This window comes from Acomys minous (genome assembly GCF_964271855.1).
Source record: "Acomys minous genome assembly, chromosome: 3".
NCBI classification, from domain to species: Eukaryota; Metazoa; Chordata; class Mammalia; order Rodentia; family Muridae; genus Acomys; species Acomys minous.
In genome coordinates, this window is record NC_140485.1 from 22,771,874 (window position 1) to 22,795,897 (window position 24,024).

At 37.4% G+C, this 24,024-nt stretch overlaps 1 protein-coding gene across 2 annotated transcripts in view; it reads left to right on the forward strand.

Moving 5' to 3' along the window:
* Nucleotides 1–24,024, forward strand: part of FAM227B (family with sequence similarity 227 member B) — a 160,812-nt gene that overhangs the window by 1,356 nt on the left and 135,432 nt on the right. For both annotated transcript variants that reach the window (XR_014777958.1, XM_084775513.1), the window contains exons 2-7: nt 4,141–4,258; nt 6,083–6,136; nt 11,512–11,749; nt 16,384–16,451; nt 17,019–17,054; nt 17,527–17,631. Coding sequence is in view for 1 of the 2 variants with exons in the window: in XM_084775513.1 (XP_084631639.1) it covers nt 4,211–4,258; nt 6,083–6,136; nt 11,512–11,749; nt 16,384–16,451; nt 17,019–17,054; nt 17,527–17,631 (549 nt within the window). In the remaining variant the exon portion in view is untranslated. The remainder of the gene's footprint in view (nt 1–4,140; nt 4,259–6,082; nt 6,137–11,511; nt 11,750–16,383; nt 16,452–17,018; nt 17,055–17,526; nt 17,632–24,024) is intronic.

Genomic DNA, 24,024 nt, shown 5'->3' on the forward strand with positions numbered 1-24,024 from the left:
TAGGTACAGGAAGATGTGTGCAGCTTGCTCCTCTCTGCTTCATACTCCCTGCACAGAGGGAATCGGCCACTGCACTCCCCAATATATGCCTTGAATACATGAAGCAAGGGGAAGCAAGTACCTGGCATGTAAGAGGACCCCTGACTTTGGCAGGGATTTTTGGCGGGTTAAAAATTATTTTATATGCCAGAAAATATGATACATATATGTAAATGCTAACAGTTGAGGCCTTTACCTTGAGAGCCTGTGTTGACAAGTGCCTTAGGAGTTAAGCTTTAGTTATTTTCCTATAGCATCACAGGTCACTAATTTGGGCACCAAGCAGTGATGGTCTGAACATCAGAAAACGGGATATTTTTATTATTGTTGCCCCTTTCGATTTTTGGCTTTGCAGTTCATGTTGCCTTTACACTGGAAATGCTTGTATGTTAAGCATGGGTAGTCCAGAAAACATGACAAATGATTGAAACTTCAAAAGGGACTGGAGGAGTCCATGAGGCCTTTCTGGTTGAGTTTGGGAAATTTCCTGAAGAATTGTTAGAGTATAGGAAATACTGTGTAGGATCTGTTGTTTAGCATCTTGATCTATTCATAAACAATGAAAACATAATCTAAACTACACTTTAGAGATAGCAGTGATGCCTCACATCTGTAATCCCAGTACTAGGAAGACAAGGGAATCTAGAGATTGAGGCCAGCCTGACATACATAGTGAGTTTGAGGCGACTCTGGCCTGCAGAAGACACTGTTTAAAATGAAAAACAAAACAAAACAAAAACAACCCATACTTTTTAAGTAATGAAATTATTCAGAGCAGAAATATCAGTCTAAGATACTTAGTAAAGCACCACCCAACAGAGATTCAGCTTCATGTATGTGCATGTATGTGCATGTTTGCATGCATTTGATTGTAAAATGTTTCTTTTATTAAAAGGTACCCTGAAGAGTTTGATAGCAGCTGATTTAAGGAGAAAAATAATTTTCTGGGTGGAGAAAGACAATAGCGAAGCTTCTAAGCCAGGAATAAATTATTCTCAGGCATATTCTTTTTAAATGTAGCTCAGCTTTATCACAGCCATTCAGCTGTATGGGTGAAAGGGTAAATGTTACTGTTTACCAGGGGTCTAGGTTGCTTTGTCTGTGTAATAATTTACTCCAAAGTATAGTAACCACATGGTCTAGTGCACAGCAGATTGACTTTCCTCTTGTAACTCAACTTGGAAGACAACATGCTGTCAGGACTCCCATTGGTAAACTCACTGTGTGGCCTGGACTTCCAGTGAGGCAGGAGAGCAGCACACTTAGTAGCTTAGGCTGGGAGTCTGTTTTGGAGTTTCTGTGATAAAACATGACCAAAAGCAACTTGAGGAAGAAAGACTTTATTTGGCTTAAAATCCATGTCATAGTCCATTGAGGGAAGCCAAGGCAGAAAAATCAAAGGAGGACTAAGAAGCCATGAAGAAGCACTGCTTCCCAGCTTGCTCCACATGGCTCGCTCAAGCCTGCTTTCTTATACAGTCCAGGGCCACCTGTCTAGTGGTGGCAGTTCCCCCCTGCTCCCCCTTGTGGGATAGGCCCACCCCACCAATCATTATCAAGAGAATTGCTACAGACTTGCTTACAGGCAATCTGATGGAGGCATTCTCAAGTTGACAAACAAACAAAAAACAAAAAAGAAAAAAAAAAGAAATGCTACAAAGGCTAGAACTACATGCCTTTATTTTTAACCTATCTTCAAAAACTAACAATGTCACCTCTTTCCAATTCTTTTGCTTGCAAGTGAGATATTAGGCCCATCCAGGTCATAGGAAAGGTGACACAGGTCCCACTTCCCAAAGTGTTATCAAAGAATGTATAGTCTTTAAAATAAACGAACATAGTGAACTTACTGCTAACCCAGGAAACCACGAAATATCAAAGGTCCAATACAACAAAACTTTCTGATAAAAAGATCCATATCGCTGTCCCTAGCTGGAAAAAATAGTAGGCGCAGGGGCACAGATTGCTTATTTTCAGTCTTTTGAATGCCTCCTAGGAATTGGGTCATAGCTTATCTGACAATATAAAAAGTATGTTGGCTCACCAAACCGTACTCCAGGACATGCTTCATTCCCCAGAGCAGTTGTGCAACACAAATTGGACTGGAGGAGGTCTTCGTTGTTTGTTTGTTTGTTTGTTTGTTTTTAAGATGATGAAAACTCAAAGTGAGGTGTGTAGGAAGTTGAGGATGGCAAGGTAGACCTGGGAAAAGTTGGGAGAGGAGGTGAATATGATCTAAATACATTGTATGAAATTCTCAAAACAGTAATTAAGTATTATACTTAAAGATGAGCTATCAAGGCCTGAAAAGACTTTACTGCTTATTATTAACTGAAGAAAGTCAATCTGAGAAGGCTGCATTCTTGTGATTCTGTGTTATGTCACAGCACAAGCATCGCTCACATGTTTGCAATGAAGATAGTATAAATAGCCTCTTGTGCTGCCAGCCATGCACAAGTGAAGCTCACCCAGTAATGTGTGCTAAGTGTGTCGTGTGCTATCCTGTATAGCCACGCGTAAGCACATGCCGCTGTTGGCATGACAAATCACTTACAGCTGCATTTTACACACCGTAGTCCCATAATCAAGTGCCTCATAATTGATGCTTGGCTCTTCCATGCAGTGCGTACCTGTAATCCCAGCTACTCAGTAGGCTGTCTCAAAGGGGGTGGGGGGAGCTTTTTAAATGCTATTTTTTAAATGTTAGATTTTTAGTAAGAATGGAGCTACTGAAGCTTTCATACACTTCTGTTGAAAATGGAAGTCAGAGCTGGACATGGTGGTATACGCCTTTAATCCCAGCACTCAGGAGGCAGAGGCAGGTGGATCGCTGTGAGGGAAATCAGCATACAGCCATCCTGAAAGTCTCTTTAGCAGTACTCATTACAGCTTAATTGTCCATCCCACTCTTGGTTACAGACTGTATGCCGAATGGCATTAACAAGAATGTCCATGTTGACGTGAGGAGTAACACACAAGTAGAAAGTGACTCAGGTTCCCCAAAAGTAGAACAGATGAACAAACTTGGATTATATTATACACTACAGTATTACCCAATACTAGACAGCATGGACAGATCTTAGAGTTATAATGTCAAGTTCAGAAGCCTGAGGTTGTTTGTTTTGGTTACTCAGTTACATAAAGTCTACGAGGAAAAGCTTTTTCAGAATGATAGGAGTCAGTGTGGGGGCCATGCTGCAAAAAAGAAGAGAGACAAATAACTCTGTGTTGTCTGCCTAAAGAGTAGACCCAAATTAAGACGAGTTTTTTATCTCTCCTGTTCCAATCCAAATGTGCCTAATCTAAAAGGCTGAACTTGAATCCACAGCACTGAGCAAAGGCTGCCCTCTTTCTGTCTTGTCCAATTGCCTAGAAAGACCTCTCGCTTCAGCCCGCTGAGTGGCTGGGATTACAATTCTGTGCCACCAGATCATCTGAAACACACCATTTCTTCATTCACTGTTATTCAACCTACGTTATAGTATTTTTAGTGCATTTACAGTTGTTTTTTCTGCCTTGTCATTAACTCATTACGTGTTTTTTTAGGTATCTGATTTATATTGACTGTGTTCTCTCTGGATTATGGATCCTACTTTTCCTCCATGGGTTGTTCTGTAATTGCATCACTACTGAACACTATTCATCCATCACTGCAGAACACTGAGATTCAATCATCTTTAGCTTTGAAGAGCACAGGCCTTTCTCTTTCTTTGGCTTTTAGAGTGAAAGGCTGATTTGGGCCCCTTAAAGTGAAAGGCTGGCGTTGAGTCTTTCAGTTGACTTGAGCTTTAGGGTTAGCTGTGACTTTAGTTGGATTGAGTTCGTTTGCAATTTACTCAACCTCCAACCTTTCCTAATTATTACTTCTAATATTTTCTTGATATTTGATCTGCGAGGAGTTTGAAGTGGAGTTTTAACTTTTTTCAATTCTGCTCAGGTTCTGAAATTCAACACTTTAAGAATATACCAATCTGTCCAGTTTCCCTCTGTGGATGCCCTTCCTCCACTGTGGCTTTGTTGACAAAAGTCCTAAGTGAGGCTTGAAGGTGACACAAAGGGGTTGTTTAAGTCATCTGCTTTTGCATTTGTGTGTCTTTCCAGTTTGTTCCCTGAACTCACACTGACATCTAAGGCCCAGCGGATCTCTCTTCATCCCTAAGCTTATTCCACCATGACAGGCCAAATGAAGGTTCAGTGGATGCAGAAACTTGTCTCTCAGGTAAGGAAGCTCTTCTGAGTCTGTGCTTAGTTGTAGAGTGTTTCTGTCTAGATCTCAGGTCATCAGCAGGCCTGGCTTCATGGGCTTGCCCTGCTGTTGAGCCGAGCCTGGTACTGAGAAACCCTGCACTAGCTTAGTGCTTTGATAAATGTGGAATAAAGCGGTATCACCTTGAGCTATCATGATTATCAGTGTCTGCTGACTTTCACTTACACCTAGAAAGAGAGTGTTCTATATGACCCGGTTTCTCCTTACCATCCCCACAGAGCAGCACGCACTTCCGTGAAAACAGGTGCCCTTTATCTTCTCATTGTTTAGATCCTCCTCACTTTATTCCAGACACTGAATTTCATATTGAACTTGGCTGAAAGTTTCCTATGCATGCTTCACTCCTTCACCTCGTTTTTCTCTTTCCCTTCAAGTTAAATGTGATACTGTCTTCAGTTCATAATAGAAAAAGTTGGATAACCATTAAATGAAAATAAACAAATTATTTCATTTATTTTATTTCTAAGCCTTTGTATACACTATCTTTCTGATCTCTTTCTTAGTCTGCTTAGCTCCAGAGCTCCACGTTTTCCTTAATATTGACCTGACTTTATTCTTGTTATTTTAAATAATGTTTTACCTATATTATTTATTTTGCTATCATTTGTTAAGTGCATGTTTAATGATATTCATATGTTTTAAATAATATCAAGAGAATGAAATATTCCATTTAATTCCAAATGTGTTTGGAATTAGTTTTACAAAGTATATCCCTGAGATTTAATAAACTGGGGCATTTAATAGATGAATGTGCAATAAGTGTATTAGTAACTAAAATGTGATTTCATTCTTCTCAGCATTAGTACTTATTAAGGTCCTAGACATCAGGATTCTTCTGTCTCTTTCCCTCGCCTTGGCTCCTCCTCACTGTATTCCATTCTCTGGACATGCCCTTATTTTTTTAAGTACTTAAACACTTCTCCCATGTATTCACTCACCTATTCATCAAGTGATGCATACATCAAGTGCTTACAGACTCGAGCCAGCCATTGTGCGCAATTCATGTGGTTCAGCTCTGATGTACATAGTCTCTGTCTCCCCAGAGACACGAACCTGCTCAATAATACCACGAAGAAACTGTGCAAGGTTTGGAGGTTGAAGCCTTCTTAGAAAAAAGTGACTTTTTTTGTCTTTGTGGATGTTTTGCTTTAAAAACAGGTCTTTCTTGATAGTTAGGTTGGCCTTAATTTTAAATTTTCTAATTAAAAGTCACTTTAAACTTGATACTTTAATCAAGAGATAAATAAGCCAAGAAGGGCTTGAAAAGAGAGAGTTTTTAGACAGGGGTGTATCTAAGCAGAAGGGGGAATGTGTGCAGTCTCTACGAGAAGGATTCAAGTTTTATTTGGATAAAATTAGTCTATTGTTGAGTACATTTTAAACACACAGAGAAACTACTACATAATAAAAATGGGATTATGGGTTGTTAGCCTGAAGCCTCCATAGTACACTCACAATTCCACTCCTATGGTTTTATTGTCAACAAGAGAAATACTTATTATATTTCTGGATCTGAGTTTTTTATGGACAAGTCCATAGTAACTCAGAATATCTTGGAATTCTTATTGGAATTTGAGATGAGAGCATTCAGCAGCATGTAAACACTGATCTCTGTCCGTTTTCAAAGTACATGTACTTTACAAAGTGCACAAATGAATGTTTTATAATATCTTAAAACGCTAACAATTCTAACTTAAGCACTCTATTTTGCTTTAGTGGGTTATGTGTGTAAAGTACAATCAGAATGAACGCCATTTTCTGATTTTGCTTCATTAGAAAAGCCAGGAGCCTCCAAAGAGCTTTGAAGAATTCTTAAAGTCTCAAAACTGGGTAAGTAGAACTTCCTATCCCTGTTTCTCTGTCAACACAACTTTATTTTTTAAACATCAGAGATATGGAAAGAAGAATAGAAAGAAAATATGTTTCAATAAGGGAAATGTTTACACCTTTATTTCCTTTTAGTGGACTGTATGTCATTTTCAGTTCCTCTTAACAATGCTTTCACATTTAAAAACTGTTAAAAAAAAACTGTTATCTCTATACATACAATTCTGTGTACTTTCCTAAGATTTTCATCTTCAAGAAAATACGACAACTACCCTTATTTAACTACTCATCTCAATTAATACTCACAGATAGTTAACAGAGAACTTACATCAATATTCCTTCATTATTGAATCAAATTAAATTATTCAAGTATGTTTTCATCTGAAAACTCCAGGTTCCATTGTTATGTGTAATTACTGAGTCTTTCTGGAGTTACTGGGATTACTAAGGAATTTTACCTGAGAATTGAGCAAATTCATCCATTTTCAAATGTGAATCTAAGATTTGTTATACTTTGAGGTATGTCAGATAAAGGTTGGAATAAAGATGTCAGTTTAAAAGATAGGAAAGGTGACTTTTTAATGAGGTGTGTTGAAATTCAGTGAATTGAAGTATAAATAATTTATTTCCACTTATGTAAAATATAAAAAAATTGCTATGACTAAACTATTAGCAATGAAATTTCATGTGCATGCTGTGTGTTTATTTAAATGAATGCTTTTGTCCTTGTGTTTTGAGAATTTCATTTAAGAGCAAAATAATCACTTTCTAAAATTCCTTTTTTTTTCTTTTTTTGTTCACTGAAAACATTTTTATACAAAATATTCTGATCGAGATTCCTACCTTCCCCAACTCCTCCCAGATCCTACCGCCTCCCCATCCCCCAACTCCACACGCTTTCTTTCTCTTTCTCTTTAGAGAGTGAACAAGCAAGCAAAGAACCAAAACAACCACAGCAGAATTCTTACAAACACAACGAACACTCACACACCCCTCACAAAAACAAGCAAGACAGAAAAATACCCAAACAAAGCAATTTGAGTCAAAAAGTCTTCAAAAATACGATTGAGTTCTTTTTGTGTTGTTTATCTACTGCTAGGCATGAGGCCTGCCTTACAGTGTGGCTAGTATGCCCAAAGAGTCACCACAGGAGAAAACTGATTTTTCTTTTGCAAGTAGTGTCAATTGCAGATAGCCTGTGTCCACTTCCCTTTCTCAGCTCTGAGATCCAGTTTGACCTGAACTCGTGCTTCCTGCCATAGTCTGTGAATTCATATGTGCATCCGTCCTACTCTATCTGGAAGGCACCATTTCTTTGGAATCATCCACCCCATCTGGCTGGTATAATCTTTCCTCCTGTCTTGCATAGATTTCTGAGCTTTGAGGTGGAGGGGTTTGATGAAGGCATCCTATTTAGGACTTAATGTTCCAAAATATCTCTCTGCATATTGTCCCTTCGTCAGTCTCCCTGTTAGTTTCCATTTACTACGAAATGAAGGCTTCTCTGATGATGGCTGAGCAAGGCACTGGTCTATGGGCATAGCAGAATGTCATTAGGAGTCATTTTTATTCCTGTGTTCCTATAGCAGAACAAGAGTGTTTGGTTTTCCCCTAGGCCCATGATTTATCGAGTCTGAGGTTCATAACTACCCAAAGAACATTTCAGGCATGGGTGGCTCATGGGCCTTAAATCCAATCAGGCAGTCGTTGGTTACTCCCACTGCATTTGTGACCAGCATATTTTGTAGGGCAGGTTGCTGTTGTAGAATGCAAGGTTTATAGCTGATGGTTACCTTTCTCCTCTGGTAGAGTGCAGAGAGTAGCTTCCAGTAACATGAACACTAGTCAATAGGGGTAAAGGCTCTAGTTGCACACTAGCTCAACTTCTCCATATTTAATGAGATGTGTAAGTGTTGTTGTCAGCAATAGGGCCTTACCATCAGTTTATGAAGAGTAACCAATAGCCATGGGAATAGCCTGGGATGTTTGGAGCCCCTTTGGCCAAAGATTCAAAGAGATATAACCCAAGCCTGGCACTGGAGGTTTTACATGGTGGCAAACAGTGTCCAGTTGGGATATTGTCTCCCTCGTTATATGGTTACTCCATTTATATTTCTTTCGTACAAGTGTATGTTTTAGGAAACTGCCATGGTAGTAGGCTTCTATCTGACCCCCTCAAGTGGACTTTAGTGTCAGTTGTCCCTTCCATGTTCTCTCCTTTACCCTTCTCATTCATTCCCATCCCCTGTTTTCCCATTCCAGTCTCCTATCTCCCCCTCCCTCCCTCCCTCCCTCCCTCCCTCCCTCCCTCCCTCTCTCTCTCTCTCTCTCTCTCTCTCTCTCTCTCTCTCTCTCTCTCTCTCTCCATATCTCGCTGTCTCTCAATAACTCAGTATTTTATTTCCCTTTCCTTAGAGCATCCTCCTCTTCCTGCTGGTCCCTTACTAACCTAACCTCTGAGGTTATATGGATTGTAGCATGCCTATAGAAGACTTAAATGCTAATATCCATACTTATGAGAAAACATGCAATATTTGTCTCTTGGGGTCCGGGTCGCCTCACTCGGGATGAGCTTGTCTAGCATCATCCATTTGCCCTCAGACTTCTTTCTTTCCTTCGTTTAATAGCTTAATAGTATTTCATTGTGTATAGGTACCACATTTTCATCTTCCATCTGTTGAAGGACATCTCGGTTGTTTCTATTTCCTAACGATTGTTAATGGAGTGACAATGAACCTGATTAAGCACACATCTATGTAGTATAATGTAACAGTCTTTCAGCTTTGCCAAGGTGTGGTACAGCTAGATCCACTGTTAGATTTTTTTTTTTTTTTGAGAATTCTCTAAACTGATTTCCAAAGTAGCTGCCCCAGTTTGCAGTCAGTTGTCTTCTTTATCCTCGCAATTCTGACTGGGGTTTTAATTTGAATTTATCTAGTTGCTAAGGATGCTCAACACTTTTTAAAAGACCTTCCTTAGAACTCTGCATTTGGATCAACACCTATTTTTTAATTGGGTCATTTGTTTTCTTGACTGTTTTTAGCATTCTTTGTACATTCTGGGTATTCTCTATTAGATGTTTAGCTGGGGAAGATCCTCTTCCTCATTGTGTGCTTCTTTGTCACTCCATTCTTCCCCCCCCTGGGGTAAAGAAGCTTCTTAACTATTTTATTTCTTTATTTTTTTAGATTATAGTATATTACATTATGTGTCCCTTTTCTTTTCTCCCTCCAAACCATCCCACATCTCTCTTTTTTCCTTTTTAAACTCATGGTCTTTTAAAAATTAATGTTTGGTACACGTATGTACATGTATTTAATCCTAAATATAACCTGACCAATCTGTATAGTGTTAGTTGTATGTATGTCTTCAGGGATGACCACTTGGTGTTGGGGAATCAGTGGTAGTGCTCTTCCCTGGGGAAGTCTATTCCACTCTAAGCATTGTTTGGTTGCCTGGAGTTCTTTGTACAGGGTTAAGGAATCATGAGCTTGTGCTCTGTCACGTTAGCATGTCTATTGTAGTTGTTCATGTTTGTCTCATCTTTGGTGTGACTATGAATGTAGCTTCTAATAGTCTTAGAAGACAATCTCACTGCAAACTTCATGATCTCTGGCTCTTACCATCTTTCCATTCCCTTTTCTTCATTTTTCTCTGAGTCTTAGGTGAGGGAGCTGTTTTGGAGATGTATCTGTTGGGAGTGGCCTCCACAACTGTGCATTTTGCTGGTTTTCTGTAGTGGTCTCTATCTGCTGCAAAGAGAAGTTTCCCTGATGAGGGATAAGGGCAACACTTGCCTGTGCGCATAAGGAGTAGCATTTGGAATATATCTAGGGATTATGCTGATTTAATAAAGTAGAAGATGTAGGTTTTCCAAGGTCCATGACTTCACTAGCCCTGGGTACATAGCTATGTTTCCAGTACCAGACATAACTTTCCTCTTGTTAAGCAAGTCTTATGTCAGATTAGAAAGTGTTTGTTACCACCAAGGTAGTGTGCCACTCATGAACTCTTAGGGTTATTTTGCCATGCTGGTTGTTGTGCTGGTTCATAGGCATGACAGTTGAGTAAGTCTGTTGTTTACTTCCCTCTTTTGGAAGCTCGCATGGTTCCTTCTGGAGCCATAAAAACTACTCCTTAATGGGAAGGTCAGTTATAGCTCAGGGAGCTCTGGGTCATGCCTTTGAAGTGGATGCTGCCTTCAGCAATAGGGACTTATGTTCCATATCAGGAAGACAACCAAGGGCAACAATAATAGGCTGTATGTTTTGGGAGCCAACAGCTCAAAAGAGAGCTCCTCATGCTTGGTATTAGGAGTTTGGTAGATGGCCTTTGGCTCTTGGAGGGAGCATTGTGAGCTTAAATGAGAAAATTTCATTTGAACTATACATGCATATACACACATATATGTGATTTGTAAGATTTTTAAAGGTAGAATAGCATGGTTACTTATGACTTCTTTATGCATCCTTGAAACATACAAAATATGTGCAATCATGTGTACAAACTTAGAACTCACACACAAAGAATCTAAAATAGTGGAACAAGTAGCAGAAAGTAGCCTAATGGTTTCCAGAGACTTATAGAAAGAAAAGAAGAAATGAATTGAAGGACACACAGTTTCTATTATATAATATGAATATATTCTGGACATCTAGTGGACAGTATGGTGGCTTTAGTTAGTATATATTTTAGAATTGCCAAAATAGTAGATACTAAATTTTTCACCATTAAAAAATAAAAACCTATGTGGAATAATGAGTATACTTCAATTTTAGTCTTGGCTTATCATCTCATAGCATATACAGATATTAAGGCAGCATGTTATTTATCATAAATATGTATAATTTTACATATTACATATCAGCAAGGGTGGAAAAATAGAAGTAAAAAAATCTCTTGTGCCTTCTATTTCTCTTTCCTTTCAGCCAAATACTGAGGAGTTGATTTAAACTGCATTGGACTCATATTAAAAGAATTGAATCCCAAATATTTATTATTTTAAAATGTATTATTTTTTCCATAAAAGGTATTACAAGATCAACTGATGAGATTTCAATAGATTAATTTAGATTGGTAAAATGCATTAAGATTAATTTCTGATTCTTACAATGATATTTTATAGAACAATGCCTTTTTTTTTAACAGATACTAAAGTATTAAAAGATAATGGGCTGTCAAAGGACTTATACTCGAATGATCCTTGAAAACATGTTTTTAGAAAGCTCTTGCAACTTTTATGAGGTTTTTAATTATTTCAAAATTTATTTTTAAAACTTTTAATAAAAACAATGTTGTAGAATAAAATTTCAATCTTTGGTCATTAAACACTGTGATTTAAATTTATTCAAGATGATGTAAAATGTGTATTTTTGCAGGATTATTGGCCCAGAGATGTTCCTTTTATAAATAGTGGTATATGGGAAGATGCTCTGAAAAAAATAGAAGAGGATATTTCATTTGCTTCTATTTATTCTTATCTGTGGACCAACGTTCCTCGAACATTTGAAGCACTCAGCACCATGGAGACAAGATTAAAGGAATGCTCGCATCTTTTGCAACAGCACTCCTCCAACTTGTTTGAGAATGACATAATGATTTCCACGAAAAGTAAAGGTAAGATATATTTTTATGTGAATAAAATAATGGTCAGTGGTGTGTGTGTGTGTGTGTGTGTGTCTGTCTGTCTGTCTGTCTGTCTGTCTGTCTGTCTGTCAATGATTCATCTGTATGTGTTCTCATAAAGAATGAAATTCCAGTGTTTTAATATCTTAAAACTAAATATTTGAAAATCCTATCATTCAACAAGATCTAGTGTTTTAAGATAGGCGTGAGTATGTGCTTTGAAGGAAGCATTACTGGAGCAAACCTAAGACAGCTGTGAACTTTGTTAAAGTAGACTAGAGGTGGCCGAACATCAGGGAAGAAAAGAAACGAAGCGCACCAACTGATGCTGTAAGAAACCTCAGTCAACAGTGGGTGCAGAAACCAGAGTTCCGGAGTGAGGGCTGGGCCACATGGGTGACGTTGGCTGTAGGCAGATTTAGGATTCAGTGTAGAAGAAATGAATTGCTGAGATGCATATCCTAAAACAATGATGTTTTTCTTCCTTAGTATTTGTACAGCATTCTCCCTAGCTGTATTTATTAGTACTTCTAGAATGATTTTTAGATAATAATACTGGCTGTTGTCTTATCCTTCAATTTTTAAAAAATCAGCACATAAGATATTAGATGTCACTATGGCATTTCAAGCAAAGTGTATTTTAGTAGATCTACCTCCCTGTTTGCCTTCTCCACCACCTCATCCCTAGTACCCCTGTGGCCTCCGTCCAAGCCCCTTTCTACTTTCTCTTGTCACTTTTCTCTTGCTCCTCACCCCTTCTAGCACTTTTTACCCTCTCTTGTTTTCTATCCAGTTTTTTTAGAGTTGACCACTCCTGTTTGTCCACGTGTGTGAAAGTTATAGGCTGTGTTTACACTACATGAGGGAGCACATGCATACTTTGTCTCTCTGAGTTTGGGTCACTTCACTTAATATATCTCCCAATTCCATCCATGATCTGCAATTTTCATAATTTCCTTTTTCTTCACATCCACATAAAGTTGTATTGTGTATATATGCAACATTTTCATTATCCATTAATCTGATGGGCATCCAGGCTGATTCCATCAATCTGATGAACATCCAGGCTGATCCCATCTCCCTGTTGATGGGAAAAGAGCAGCAATGACCGTGCGTAACCATGTGTCTCTGTGGTAGGATGCAAAGCCTTCTGAATATATGTCAACATCTGTACAGTTGAGTCATATGGTAGTTCTGTTTGCAATTTTTTGAGAAATGTCCATACTGATTTCCATATGGCTGCGCTGGTCTACACTCCCTCCAGCAGTGAACAGGGTTTCCCCTTCTCCATGTCATGACCAGCAGTCAGTCAGATTTCTTGACCATCATCATTCTGATTTGGGTAAGTGATTAATAAAAATATTTTGTTTGTATTCCCTGATGACTAAGGATGTTGAACACTTTTTAAAATATGTATTGGCTATTTTCAATTCTCTCTATTCACTTATTTAGCTTGCTTCTTCATCAGTAGTTTCAGGGCTTGAGGAGGTTAACTTTTTTCTTTGAAATTTCTTGATATTAGTGCCTGTCTGCAGTATAGCTGAGGTATTTTCTTTATCTGTGATACAAGGCCTTGGCATTTTGCTTGAAATTGCATACAGTCTATATATTTCTATTGCTTTTGGCAAGGTGACCATCTTCACATATTAAATAATCTGACCCATGAACATGAGAGGTCTTTCCACCTGCTGATATTCCTCAGTTTCTTTTTTCAGGGTCATATAGGTTTCATTGCGAGGTCCTTTATGTCCTTGCTTAGGTTTATCCCACGTATTCTGTTTCTCTGTCTCTCTGTGTGTCTCTGCCTCTCCGTCTCTCTCTCTCTCTGTGTGTCTGTGTGTGTGTGTGTGTGTGTGTGTGTGTGTGTGTGTGTGTGTGCACGTGCGCGTGTGTGGTGAATGAGATTATCTCCTTTAAATATATCATTTTTAGTATCCTTTCTTTTTTGTATCTTGCCACTTTGCTGAAAATATTTTTCTGGTCTACAAGTTTTTTTAATGGAATCTTTAGGGTCTCTTGTGTGTATAATCATATAATCTGTAAATAAGGATTTTTAATTTTTCTCTTTTCTATTTCTACCCCTTTTATTTTTGTCTCTGGCTGCATTGCTGTAGATCACATTTCAAGCACTATATTGAATAGAGAGAGTGGAAACTCATGTTCCTGATTTTATTGGGACTCCTTTGAATTTTTCTCCATTTAGCATTAGTTTATTTTTAACAAAATCTCGGCTGTTTGAGTTTGCCAATGAAGACTTGGGAGCCAGATGCTGGGGTGAAAACCTGACAGCTCAGAGAAGCAGTGAAAGCACCCACCTGACCTTCTTCCTCGGCGGACAACTCAGAAGGAATTTCCCCCTCCTTGATGTCTCAGAAAAGCTCCTTTTAAACTCAATGTCTTTCCCTTCACTTTCCTGTGCATCTCTCTATCCATCTTCTTGACTTCCTCTTCCTCTCTATGTTTTTTTCTTAATAATCCAATGTTCACTGTCAACTGATTGCTTGCTCTGCCTCTTGACCTAAAATTGACTTTATTTAATCCTGTTTACAATATTCAAGCAGAAAGTTCTTGGATTACAGGTGTGTGCTAAGGCTGAGCCACACCACAACTAAAACCAGATGTTCCTAGTAAATAACACAATTTTGGGATTCATAGTGTGATTAAATATCCTGCATCACATTAGCTTTTCTTTTAAGAGTGCCTTCATTGTGTCCCATAGATTTTGGCATGTTGTGTTTTTAATTCATTCATATATAGGGTTTTTTCCTTCCTGATCTCTTTCTTGTTTAATTACCATTCAGGAGAATTTTTTGTAGTTTCTTGAGTTTGTATAATTTTTCTAGTTTTTATTGCTATTGATATCTGGTGTTATTCCACTGTGGACAGAGAAATGCAGGATGTTATTTTAACATTCCTGTATTCATTTTGACTTGCTTTAGGTCTTATATTGTCATGACTTTTGGAGAAAGTTTACTGGCTGCTGAGGAGAATGAGTGCTCCATAGTGTTTGGTTGAAGGGGTCTGTGGATATCTGTTAGGTCCATTTTATTCACCGTGTCATTTAACTCCAGTATTTCTCTGATTAGTTTTTGCTGGTGAGGCTTTCCACTGAAGTTGAGTTTTATTTCCAGCATCATTTCAATTTGAGTTTTTTCAGCAATCTCCTCTTTATTAGATTCTATACTCTTGCCTTGGAAGGACTTTTGTATTTCATTCATCTCTCTGGTTTGTTTTCATTGAGTATATTCATATCCTTTATGTGTGTTTGAACATAGTTAAATCATTCTTTTGAACTCATTGTCCAGAAGATCTTCTAGATCATTCTCATTGCAGTTTTTTTATTATAGAATTAGTAGCTTGGTGAAGCATCAAGTTCTCTCTCTCTCTCTCTCTCTCTCTCTCTCTCTCTCTCTCTCTCTCTCTCTCTGTGTGTGTGTGTGTGTGTGTGTGTGTGTGTGTGTGTGTATGTGTGTGTTTCATGCTACTTTTATTATCTTTTGGTACTTGTGTATCTGATATGGGTTGTTACTTGAGTTTTGGTTTTGGTTTTGTGTGTGTGATCACTTTTGTTCATTCAGAGTTGACATGTATATTACACATGAGAAGACACAGAGGGAGGCTGAGGTGACCAGGTCTTGGGCAAATGACAATAGGAAGACAAGCGAGCTGAAAGGTCAGGGCATGCGTGATGACTACCAAGGTGTCTAGCTGGAGGCAGAGCCTTCATCCAATGCTCACTCTGGAGCCTGCTGAAGCCCAGATACCCAGCTCCATGCTAGCTTCTCTTATTTGTGACTCAATGAGTCAAGCTGTTACACAGAACATTTGAACATGATTATACTGACTATGCTTATAAAGTTTGTTCTGTTTATTATATAAATTTGATTAGTTATATCATTTAGATATGTAATATCTTCTTTTACTTTCAGTTTTTTCAGGTCAAAGAATGTGTTTAAGTCCATATTAAAGTCATTATTTTAAATTTTCATATCTTAAATTCTTCATTACTTTTATACAAGTTGTATATATAGCATATATATGCATATAGCTAATATATTTGTACTTATATATGGTGTATATGCATACATATTAGCAGTACATATTTAGCTTATATACATACATATATACATTATTTTCAGAGAAAATATCTATAAGCAGAGAAAAATATGAAAAATATCCTTGTATACTTTTCTCCTTTAAAAATAAGTATATATACACATTGTTTTCAACATGTGAATATCAGAGATAGTTTAAACTCTTCTATCATATAGCTTACTGTGTACATATCTTTCACTGGGACATACACTGTGGAAGTGCACTTTAATGAATTTAAGGTAGTCTTGAAATTGCTAAATTTAAGTAGATGAACTATTTTAAAACTATGACTTGTTTGCTAGATATCAGTTGAGGTAAAATGTAAGATACAGAAGTGCCGTAGACATTTAAGGTGGGGTTTGATATTTTGGAAAAACAAAGGAAACAGTGATAAATAATAGTTTCACTATTTATTAAGTATGTGTGGCTTGTCAAAGGTGCTAGTTGATTTTATCGAATGGTTTTATATATAATTTAAATTTTCTAGTTTTTTAAATTTTTTCATTGTTGTCAATTCCTTTTACTTAAAGGTTCATTTGCAAATTTGGAACGATACAAGGCATTTCTAAAGGAACACTATAGACAGAAGAGGATAATGGTATGATTTTTGTGTTTTTACCATCCCTCAAAAATATGTTTTTGAGCTGGATGGTGGTGGCGCAAGCCTTTAATACCAGCACTTGGAAGGCAGAGGCTGGCAGATTGCTGTGAGTTTGAGGCCAACCTGGTCTACAAAGTAAGGTCAGGACAGCCAAGGCTACAGAGAGAAACTCTGTCTTCAAAACCAAAATAAAAATAAATAAATAAATAAATAAATAAAATGTATTTTTGTAGAAAATATAAATGATATAGATAAGAACTGATAACACTTTTATAAATGTCCTTTTAATCTTTATTAAGTAACATTTCTGTCTTGAAAAAAAACTAGAAACCCTAGTTTTTAGAACTCAATATTGGAGTCCTGACACCATCACATCACTATAAGACATTTGAGATTTATTTTAATGTGTATATATATCCCTTTCTTTGGTAACAAGTGAATTGTGTGAGCCAAAGTTTTATTAATTATTGTGAAATATAAATATTTTGTTGGATTTATTTTCAGGACTTAAATGTGAAAATCCTTTAATTTAGATTTTAAATACTTTGCTTTGAATTTTTCCAGCTTTCAGACGAGATGGAGACAGAGAAGAATATAGAGGTATTTCAATTTTTCTATACTGCCAGATTATACATCAGATATATTATGTAGGCCAAAAGAAGGCTTATAATACTATAGATATAAACATGACTATAAATTTTTTTCCCAAGAAAGAGAATTGGGAACAGGTTTAGAAACCTTTCTATTGCACCCTATTCTTGTTTCTTTATTCATGGCCTGTCTAAAATACTTGATATTTTGAGTATATGCCAAAATAGTTTCTGAAATATGGATTCAGTTTTGTTTTAAAATTTTTCACGCAGATATGCAAAAGTTTTTAATTTCTCATAAACAAAATATATGAAAAAGTTTCCTAGGAGAAATACATAGTTTTTAATGTGGCAGCATAAAATAGCATAATTATGTTGGTTTAATGATAGTTAATTACTTATCTGTCTTCTAAAGTCATATAAAATCACTATACTAAGAAAAGAAGTAATTTCTGTTAAACAACATTTCCATTTTTTTCTAGGGTTGCAACTTCTCAGGATTCAAAGAATATGAAATAACACATTTACCTAGGCATTTGGATGCTAAACAGATTTATCTTTTTGTTTTAAGAACCCATAACTTTGAGGTATATAAACATTATTTTGTTTTTATCCTTTAGTAAAACTTGATAATGTGATTTAATGAATCAGACCCTTATTTGCAACTATGAGGAGTTAGATGTTAAGCAAAACATTCTTTAAACATTACATTTGAAGGGAAACATTAGTGATGTCTAACCCTGTTTACTAGAAGATGGCGGGTTGGTGTCTTAGTTACTCTTCTATTGCTATGACAAAACACCATAACCAAACCAACCTCTAAAAGTGTTGGATTGGACTTATGGCATAGGATGGCAACAGAGCTAAGGCGTGGCAGCAGGAACAGCTGAGGCAGGGAGAGCTAACTAGGAATGGCACCAAACTTCTGAACCTCAAAATTCATTCCCAATGACACATTCTTCCAATAAAGCCACACCTCTTAATCCTTCACAGACAGTTCCACGAGCTGGGAACCATGTTTCAAACATATGGACCTATGGGGGGGGCATACTTATTCAAATCGCCACAATTTGTTTGTTGGCATCTCTAAAGTCTTGATGCTAGTGTCCACTGGCTGGGGAGGTGACTATGAAAGATGTTTTTCCTTCTGTGCTTCCACTTTTATCAACTCAGGCACCTTAGTATGCTATTTTTTTCCCTCTGAAATAACGTGTGAGAGCTCTTCCACATGTGGCATGTGTGTTCTTTTAAAGCCTCAAAGTGTCCTGGCATACTGTTGTGTTATATCCTATACCATAACCAAGTATAAAAACTGAACATATATGGATGTGACTAGTTCAGTGGCCAGTGATCATCAGGGATGGGGTGAACTGAGAGAGTAGTTATTGGTAAAGTTGATCACTATTCCCTTTTTGTCTAAATTTCTATTTTTTTTATGTTTATGTCTACCATATATGTTCTTTGTAATGAAAGTACAAAATACAAATTGAAGCTGTTACCAGTGGAATATGGTTAGTTCCCTGTGGAAAAGAAGTATTCCCGTAGAAATCATGATAAAATACTTTCTTGTTAAAAAGTTTGCATGGTTTCCTTGTTGTTGACTTGTATTTGGGGAACTAAAAAGTGTTGATGGATTATATCAATAGAAATATTGAATTATATTGAATCTAGTATTTAAATTTTGTAAGAATTGGTAAATGGGTTTGGATGACATTGGAAAGCTTCTGCATAGCAAAGGAGGCAATCAGAGTCCAGAGAGAGTTTACAGGGACTGTCAAAAATCCTTGTCAATTAAACATCTACAAGAGATTAATATCTAAAATCTATCATTAGCTCTAAAAATTAAACATAAAATCTTCAAGTCATCTAATCAGTAAACATACAAATTAATCAAACATACATGTCTCAAAAGAACTATATACATGGTAAATACATATCTGAGAAAATGTGCAGTTTCCTTAGCCACCAGGGAAGTGCAAATTAAAATTCCTTTCAGATTCCATTGCCTCTCAGTCAGAATGGTTACCAAAGTAAGCAAATAGCACCAGCAAATGAAGTTATTTTCACATATCCTTGGTTAGAATGTAGACTAGGGTAGACACTGTGAACATTTGTATGGATGTTTTTCAAAAATATAAAAATAAACATTCCATACCATCTGGCTATATCACTGCTAGTATAGTTCCAAAGGAATGTAATCACATTACCTCAGAGGTATTTTCCATGCATGTTTATTACTGTACTATCTAAAATGTCCAAGATAAGAGATCAGCCTAGATACTTATCAACAGAGAATGAATAAATAAGATTTTATAAATGCACATAACACACACACCATGCGATTTTATTCAGTAATTTTTTAAAAAAGGAATTTATGTCATTTGCATGAAGATGGATGGAATTGGAGTTCATCATGTTAAGCAAATAAAGCCAAATTTAAGAATAGTCAAGTCAGATATTTTGTTTGTCATATGTGGTGTGTGTATGCATGCGTGCATGCATGTATGTGTGTGCAGAGAAGTGTTCTAAATGGAAGAGAAGGGGGCAACAATGGAGGATATTGAGGGAGATACAGATAAAATATTACTTATTTTTTCTCATATCCAAAATGGAGATATATTTGAGAAAAGGAAAGGGATCAATGAGATGGGAGAAAACGGATTAAGGGAATACTGTATATATGGGTGAATATGTGCAAGGTGCATATATATCGTAATAAGCCTATTATTTCCGGGCTTGAGAGATGGCTCAGAAGTTAAGGACACTGACTGCTCCTCCAGAGGTCCTAAGTTCAATTCCCAGCAACCATATGGTGGCTCACAACCATCTATAATATGATCTGATGCCATCTTCTGGCCTGCAGGTGTAAATGCAGGCAGAACACTGTATACATAATATATACATAAATACATTTTAAAAATAAGCCTATTATTTTTATATCAGCTAAGACATTATAGTTTTAAAACCATTGTAAATAACAGCATAAAATGATTTATTGTATCTACATAACTAAGTAAGAATGCATAGTTTCTAGTATTTATGCTAAAAACATTTAACTTTAGGTACCAACTTTGGTGACTTGCCAACTTAAAGGAAATGTTGTAGGGGCTTTCCTCCCTGTACCATATTTCTGGAATAAAGACTCAGACTCAAAATATATTTACAAATACCTAGGCTATATAGCTAGGCTCTTTTTGACTAGCTCATAACGTAAAATAACCCATTTACCAATCTATATTCTGCCACCTGCCTGGTTACCTCTGCTCAGGTGCCATGTGTCTGCCTTCCTCACATATTCACAGGAGAACCTCTCACACCTGGATCAATCCCAGAATCCTTTCTTCTTGCCAGATGTTCCACCTACTATTCTATCCTTTCCTATAGACCATAGGATATTTTAATCAGCAGATGATGCTTCCATATGGACACAAGAGATTCCTTTTATATTTCTCCCTTTTAGTTCAATAAAAAGGCTCTTTGTCTTACAATACTAAACTATATGCAATAATAACAATTATGAAATAATCAGGTAAGGTTTATATTCACCATATCCAGTCTATATGTGTTTGGAAACTTTGGAGAAAGTATTCTATTATCTATTCTATACTGATGAGTTCAAAGTACTGTACCTAAATCATTTAATATTGTAACTTACATTTATCAACCTAAAAAATCTTCTAGATCTCAAAACATCTTCTTAAATACTAAATAACTTAAGCTTTATTGCAAAACTATAACCATTCAGTCTTCAATCCCATCAGAGACTTGAGAAGGAAAAAATATTACCTTAGTATGGTAGGAAGTGCAGGCAAGTAGCTTCCAAAGCATAGAAGCGAAAAGGGCACTTGGCTATCTGGACAGTCACCCAGAATTTCTCTATAACATTGGAGCATCAATCTTCAGCTTTCTGGCCCAGAATATCTGACAGACATATATGTGAATCAGGAATTATGAAGGACTTATTTATCCTGTCTTGGCAGAGCTTGGCAATTGACTTTGCCTGCATCCAAGTTTTGCTCATTTTGGACAGCAAACTGTCTGCAGAGGAAGCAGGAGCATTTCTTTGCTCCATGGCAGTTCGCCACATATGAAGCAATGTCCTAATGGAGGTCCTTCAATGCTCATTAGCTTCTTCAAGTCAAATACGGTGCTGCCAGGAGCTGACAGTGTCTCAATGTCAAAAGGTCTTAAATTAATACAAACGTATTTTAAAGGTTTGTGAGGTTTTTTGAAGACCATCTATCTATCACTATCCATTTACATAGTGCATAAGCGTTATCTATCTATCTATCTCTCTAAGTATCTAAGTATCTAAGTATGTATGTATGTATGTATGTATGTAAGATAGATATGTATCTATCTTAAATCTGAATAGGCAGCACTGCTTGTTTCTAGCTATATACTATATGTTCAAGCTAGGATGTACATTTCCCTGACAAACTAGACTAGTATCTGACATGATCATGAGTCTGATTAATTAACGATTAACTTGAATTTTTAACTATCCTAAACAGTTTGTAATAGTGGCTTATGAAAAGACTGGAAGTAAATCTTGTATTTATAAAAGAGTTGCAAATGTCCAATGCTTTATACAAGAGTTTAAACATTTACACGTTATGTTTATTAAAATAACTTTAATTTTGCACCAATATGCAATAACCTAAACCAATGTAAACTCTAAATCTATATCAGTATACAAAAATGTATACTTATACAAAAATAACCTTATTTTGTATCAATGTAAGGTTATTGGCTTATAAAACACTTTGGTTTAAGAGTAGATTCATAGTCTGCCCTTTTTCCTATAAATCCTATATTATTCCTATTTTCCCACCTTTTTCTTCCTAACCCCATGTTAGAGAAAAAAAAAGGAAAGAGAGAAATCACCGGGTCCAAACTCCTATATCTACTTTCTTCCTGATCAAGACCAATTAATAACTTTTAACCAAACCCTTTTTAATGATAAGCATTTTTTACCCAATAAAATGACCAAAGCCTACACAGTCTACCTTAAGGTATGGGATGTCACTCTCAGAATTGCTTCCTGCTGATATGGGGTGCAGTACTCCTTTTGGGGGACCGAAATTTTGGAAAAGTTGTTAAGAAATCTAGCTGTAATATTTGTTGTCCAGTCTCTACATGCTGTGAAAATGCAGGCATAAGTGAAGTCCTGTTTGGAACAGTCAGAAAGGCTGGACCAATCAGGATCAGCAGCTTTCTTTGAAGCTGTCCAGGAAGAAAGCTTTGATGAAACAACAACTGGAGCAGTCTGAGATTGGATCAAGCTGGATGCTGGAATAAATGGGTCAGCGTCTTGCATCCTTCAGGATGAGTCTTGGCAGGTCCACTCCAACTTCATTGATGTTTGGTCCTTTTGTTCTGTAAACACATAAGCTTTCACAAGTAAAGTAGAGCTGTGCAATTCCATATGCATGGGATGTGCTCAGATCAGTTAAATATGATGCTCTGCTCTTTTCTTCATCTGAGCAGGTGAAAGACATCTGTCTTTCCTTATAAGCTTGTTTGGACTGTATAACCAAACTGCAATATAAATCTTCATTCATGCCATATGAAAGGATGGCATGTAATAATGAATTTTGAGGACTCTATAGCCAACAAGATTTATTTGTTATGCAAATAACAGTCTTAACTCTATTTCTAGGTAGAGGACTCAGCATATTCGTTACCTGTCAATCTTTTTTATTTCCTTCTTCCTGTCTGTAGCCAAGATCTTCAGGGGATTTACCTCTGTCAAATCTAATTTTCAACAGTTTGGATGGCATGCATAGCTTATCTTCTCCTATGGAAAGAAATAATCTCCTCCCCAATGCTACATATTTTCTTTTTTTCCATTCTGAGGTTACCACATATATATGTTGATCTAATCCATCAGTCCTTTCTAAATTCCAGTGATTTTTAAAATTATGTATTTTTGACTTTACATCCTGGTTGTGGCCCCCCCTCCCTTCTCTCCCAGTCTCACCCTCATTCTCTTTCCTCCAGCTCCTCTCCCCTATGCCTCAGTAAAGAGGAGCCCCTGTCCCCACCCACCCCAGCTAATCAATTCACCATAGGACTAAACCTGTCCTCTCCCCCATGGCCTGGCAAGGCTGTCCCGCCAGGGTGAAGTGATCAAAAAGCTGGCAATAGAGACCATGTCAGAGACAGCTGCCTGTTCCCCTTACTAGCGAACCCACAGGAAGCCTGAGCTGCCCATCAGCTACATCTATGTAGGGGCTTAAGTCCAGTCCATGCATGGTCCTTGGTTGGTGCTTCAGTCTCAGCAAGCTCCTCTGGGCCCTGGTTAGTTGGTCTTCTTGTGGAGCTTCTGTTACCTGTAGGTCCTTTCCTCCTTCCCCCCACTTTCCCACAAGACACCGTATGCATCACCTCTCAGAGGACAACTCTGCTAGGCTCCTGCCTGCAAGCATAGCAGAGTATCGTTAATAGTGTCTGGGGTTGGCTCTCTTCCATGGGGTGGGTCTTGGGTTGGGTCAGGCATTGGGTTGGACAATCACTCAATCTCTGCTCTTTCTGCTCTATCTTTATTCCTGCACATATTGTGGGCAGGTTTAGTTTTGGGTTGAAGTTTTTGTGGGTGGGTTGGTGTTTCCCTCCTCTACTAGGAGTCTTGTCTAGTTAGAGGGTATCTTTGTCAGTCTGCTACTAGGAGTCTGTGCTACAGTCCCCCTCATACCCTCCCAGAAGCCTATCCTGACTTAGGCCTCCAGCTTGTCTCAGAGATGCCCCCACTCACAGTTTCTCTTTTCTTTGCAGGCCTTCTTCCCCCCCCCTTTCTTTGTCCACCTCTCCCCGCTACCAGTTCTCCCCAGGTCTGGTCTCTACCCACGGTTCTCTCTGCTTTCCCTCTCTTACCTTGTTCCCTCTCTTCAACTACTGCTTTCTGTTCTATTTCCCATCCTGAGTGAGATTTAAACATCCTCCCTTGGGTCTTCTTTGTCACTTATGTGGCTAATGTT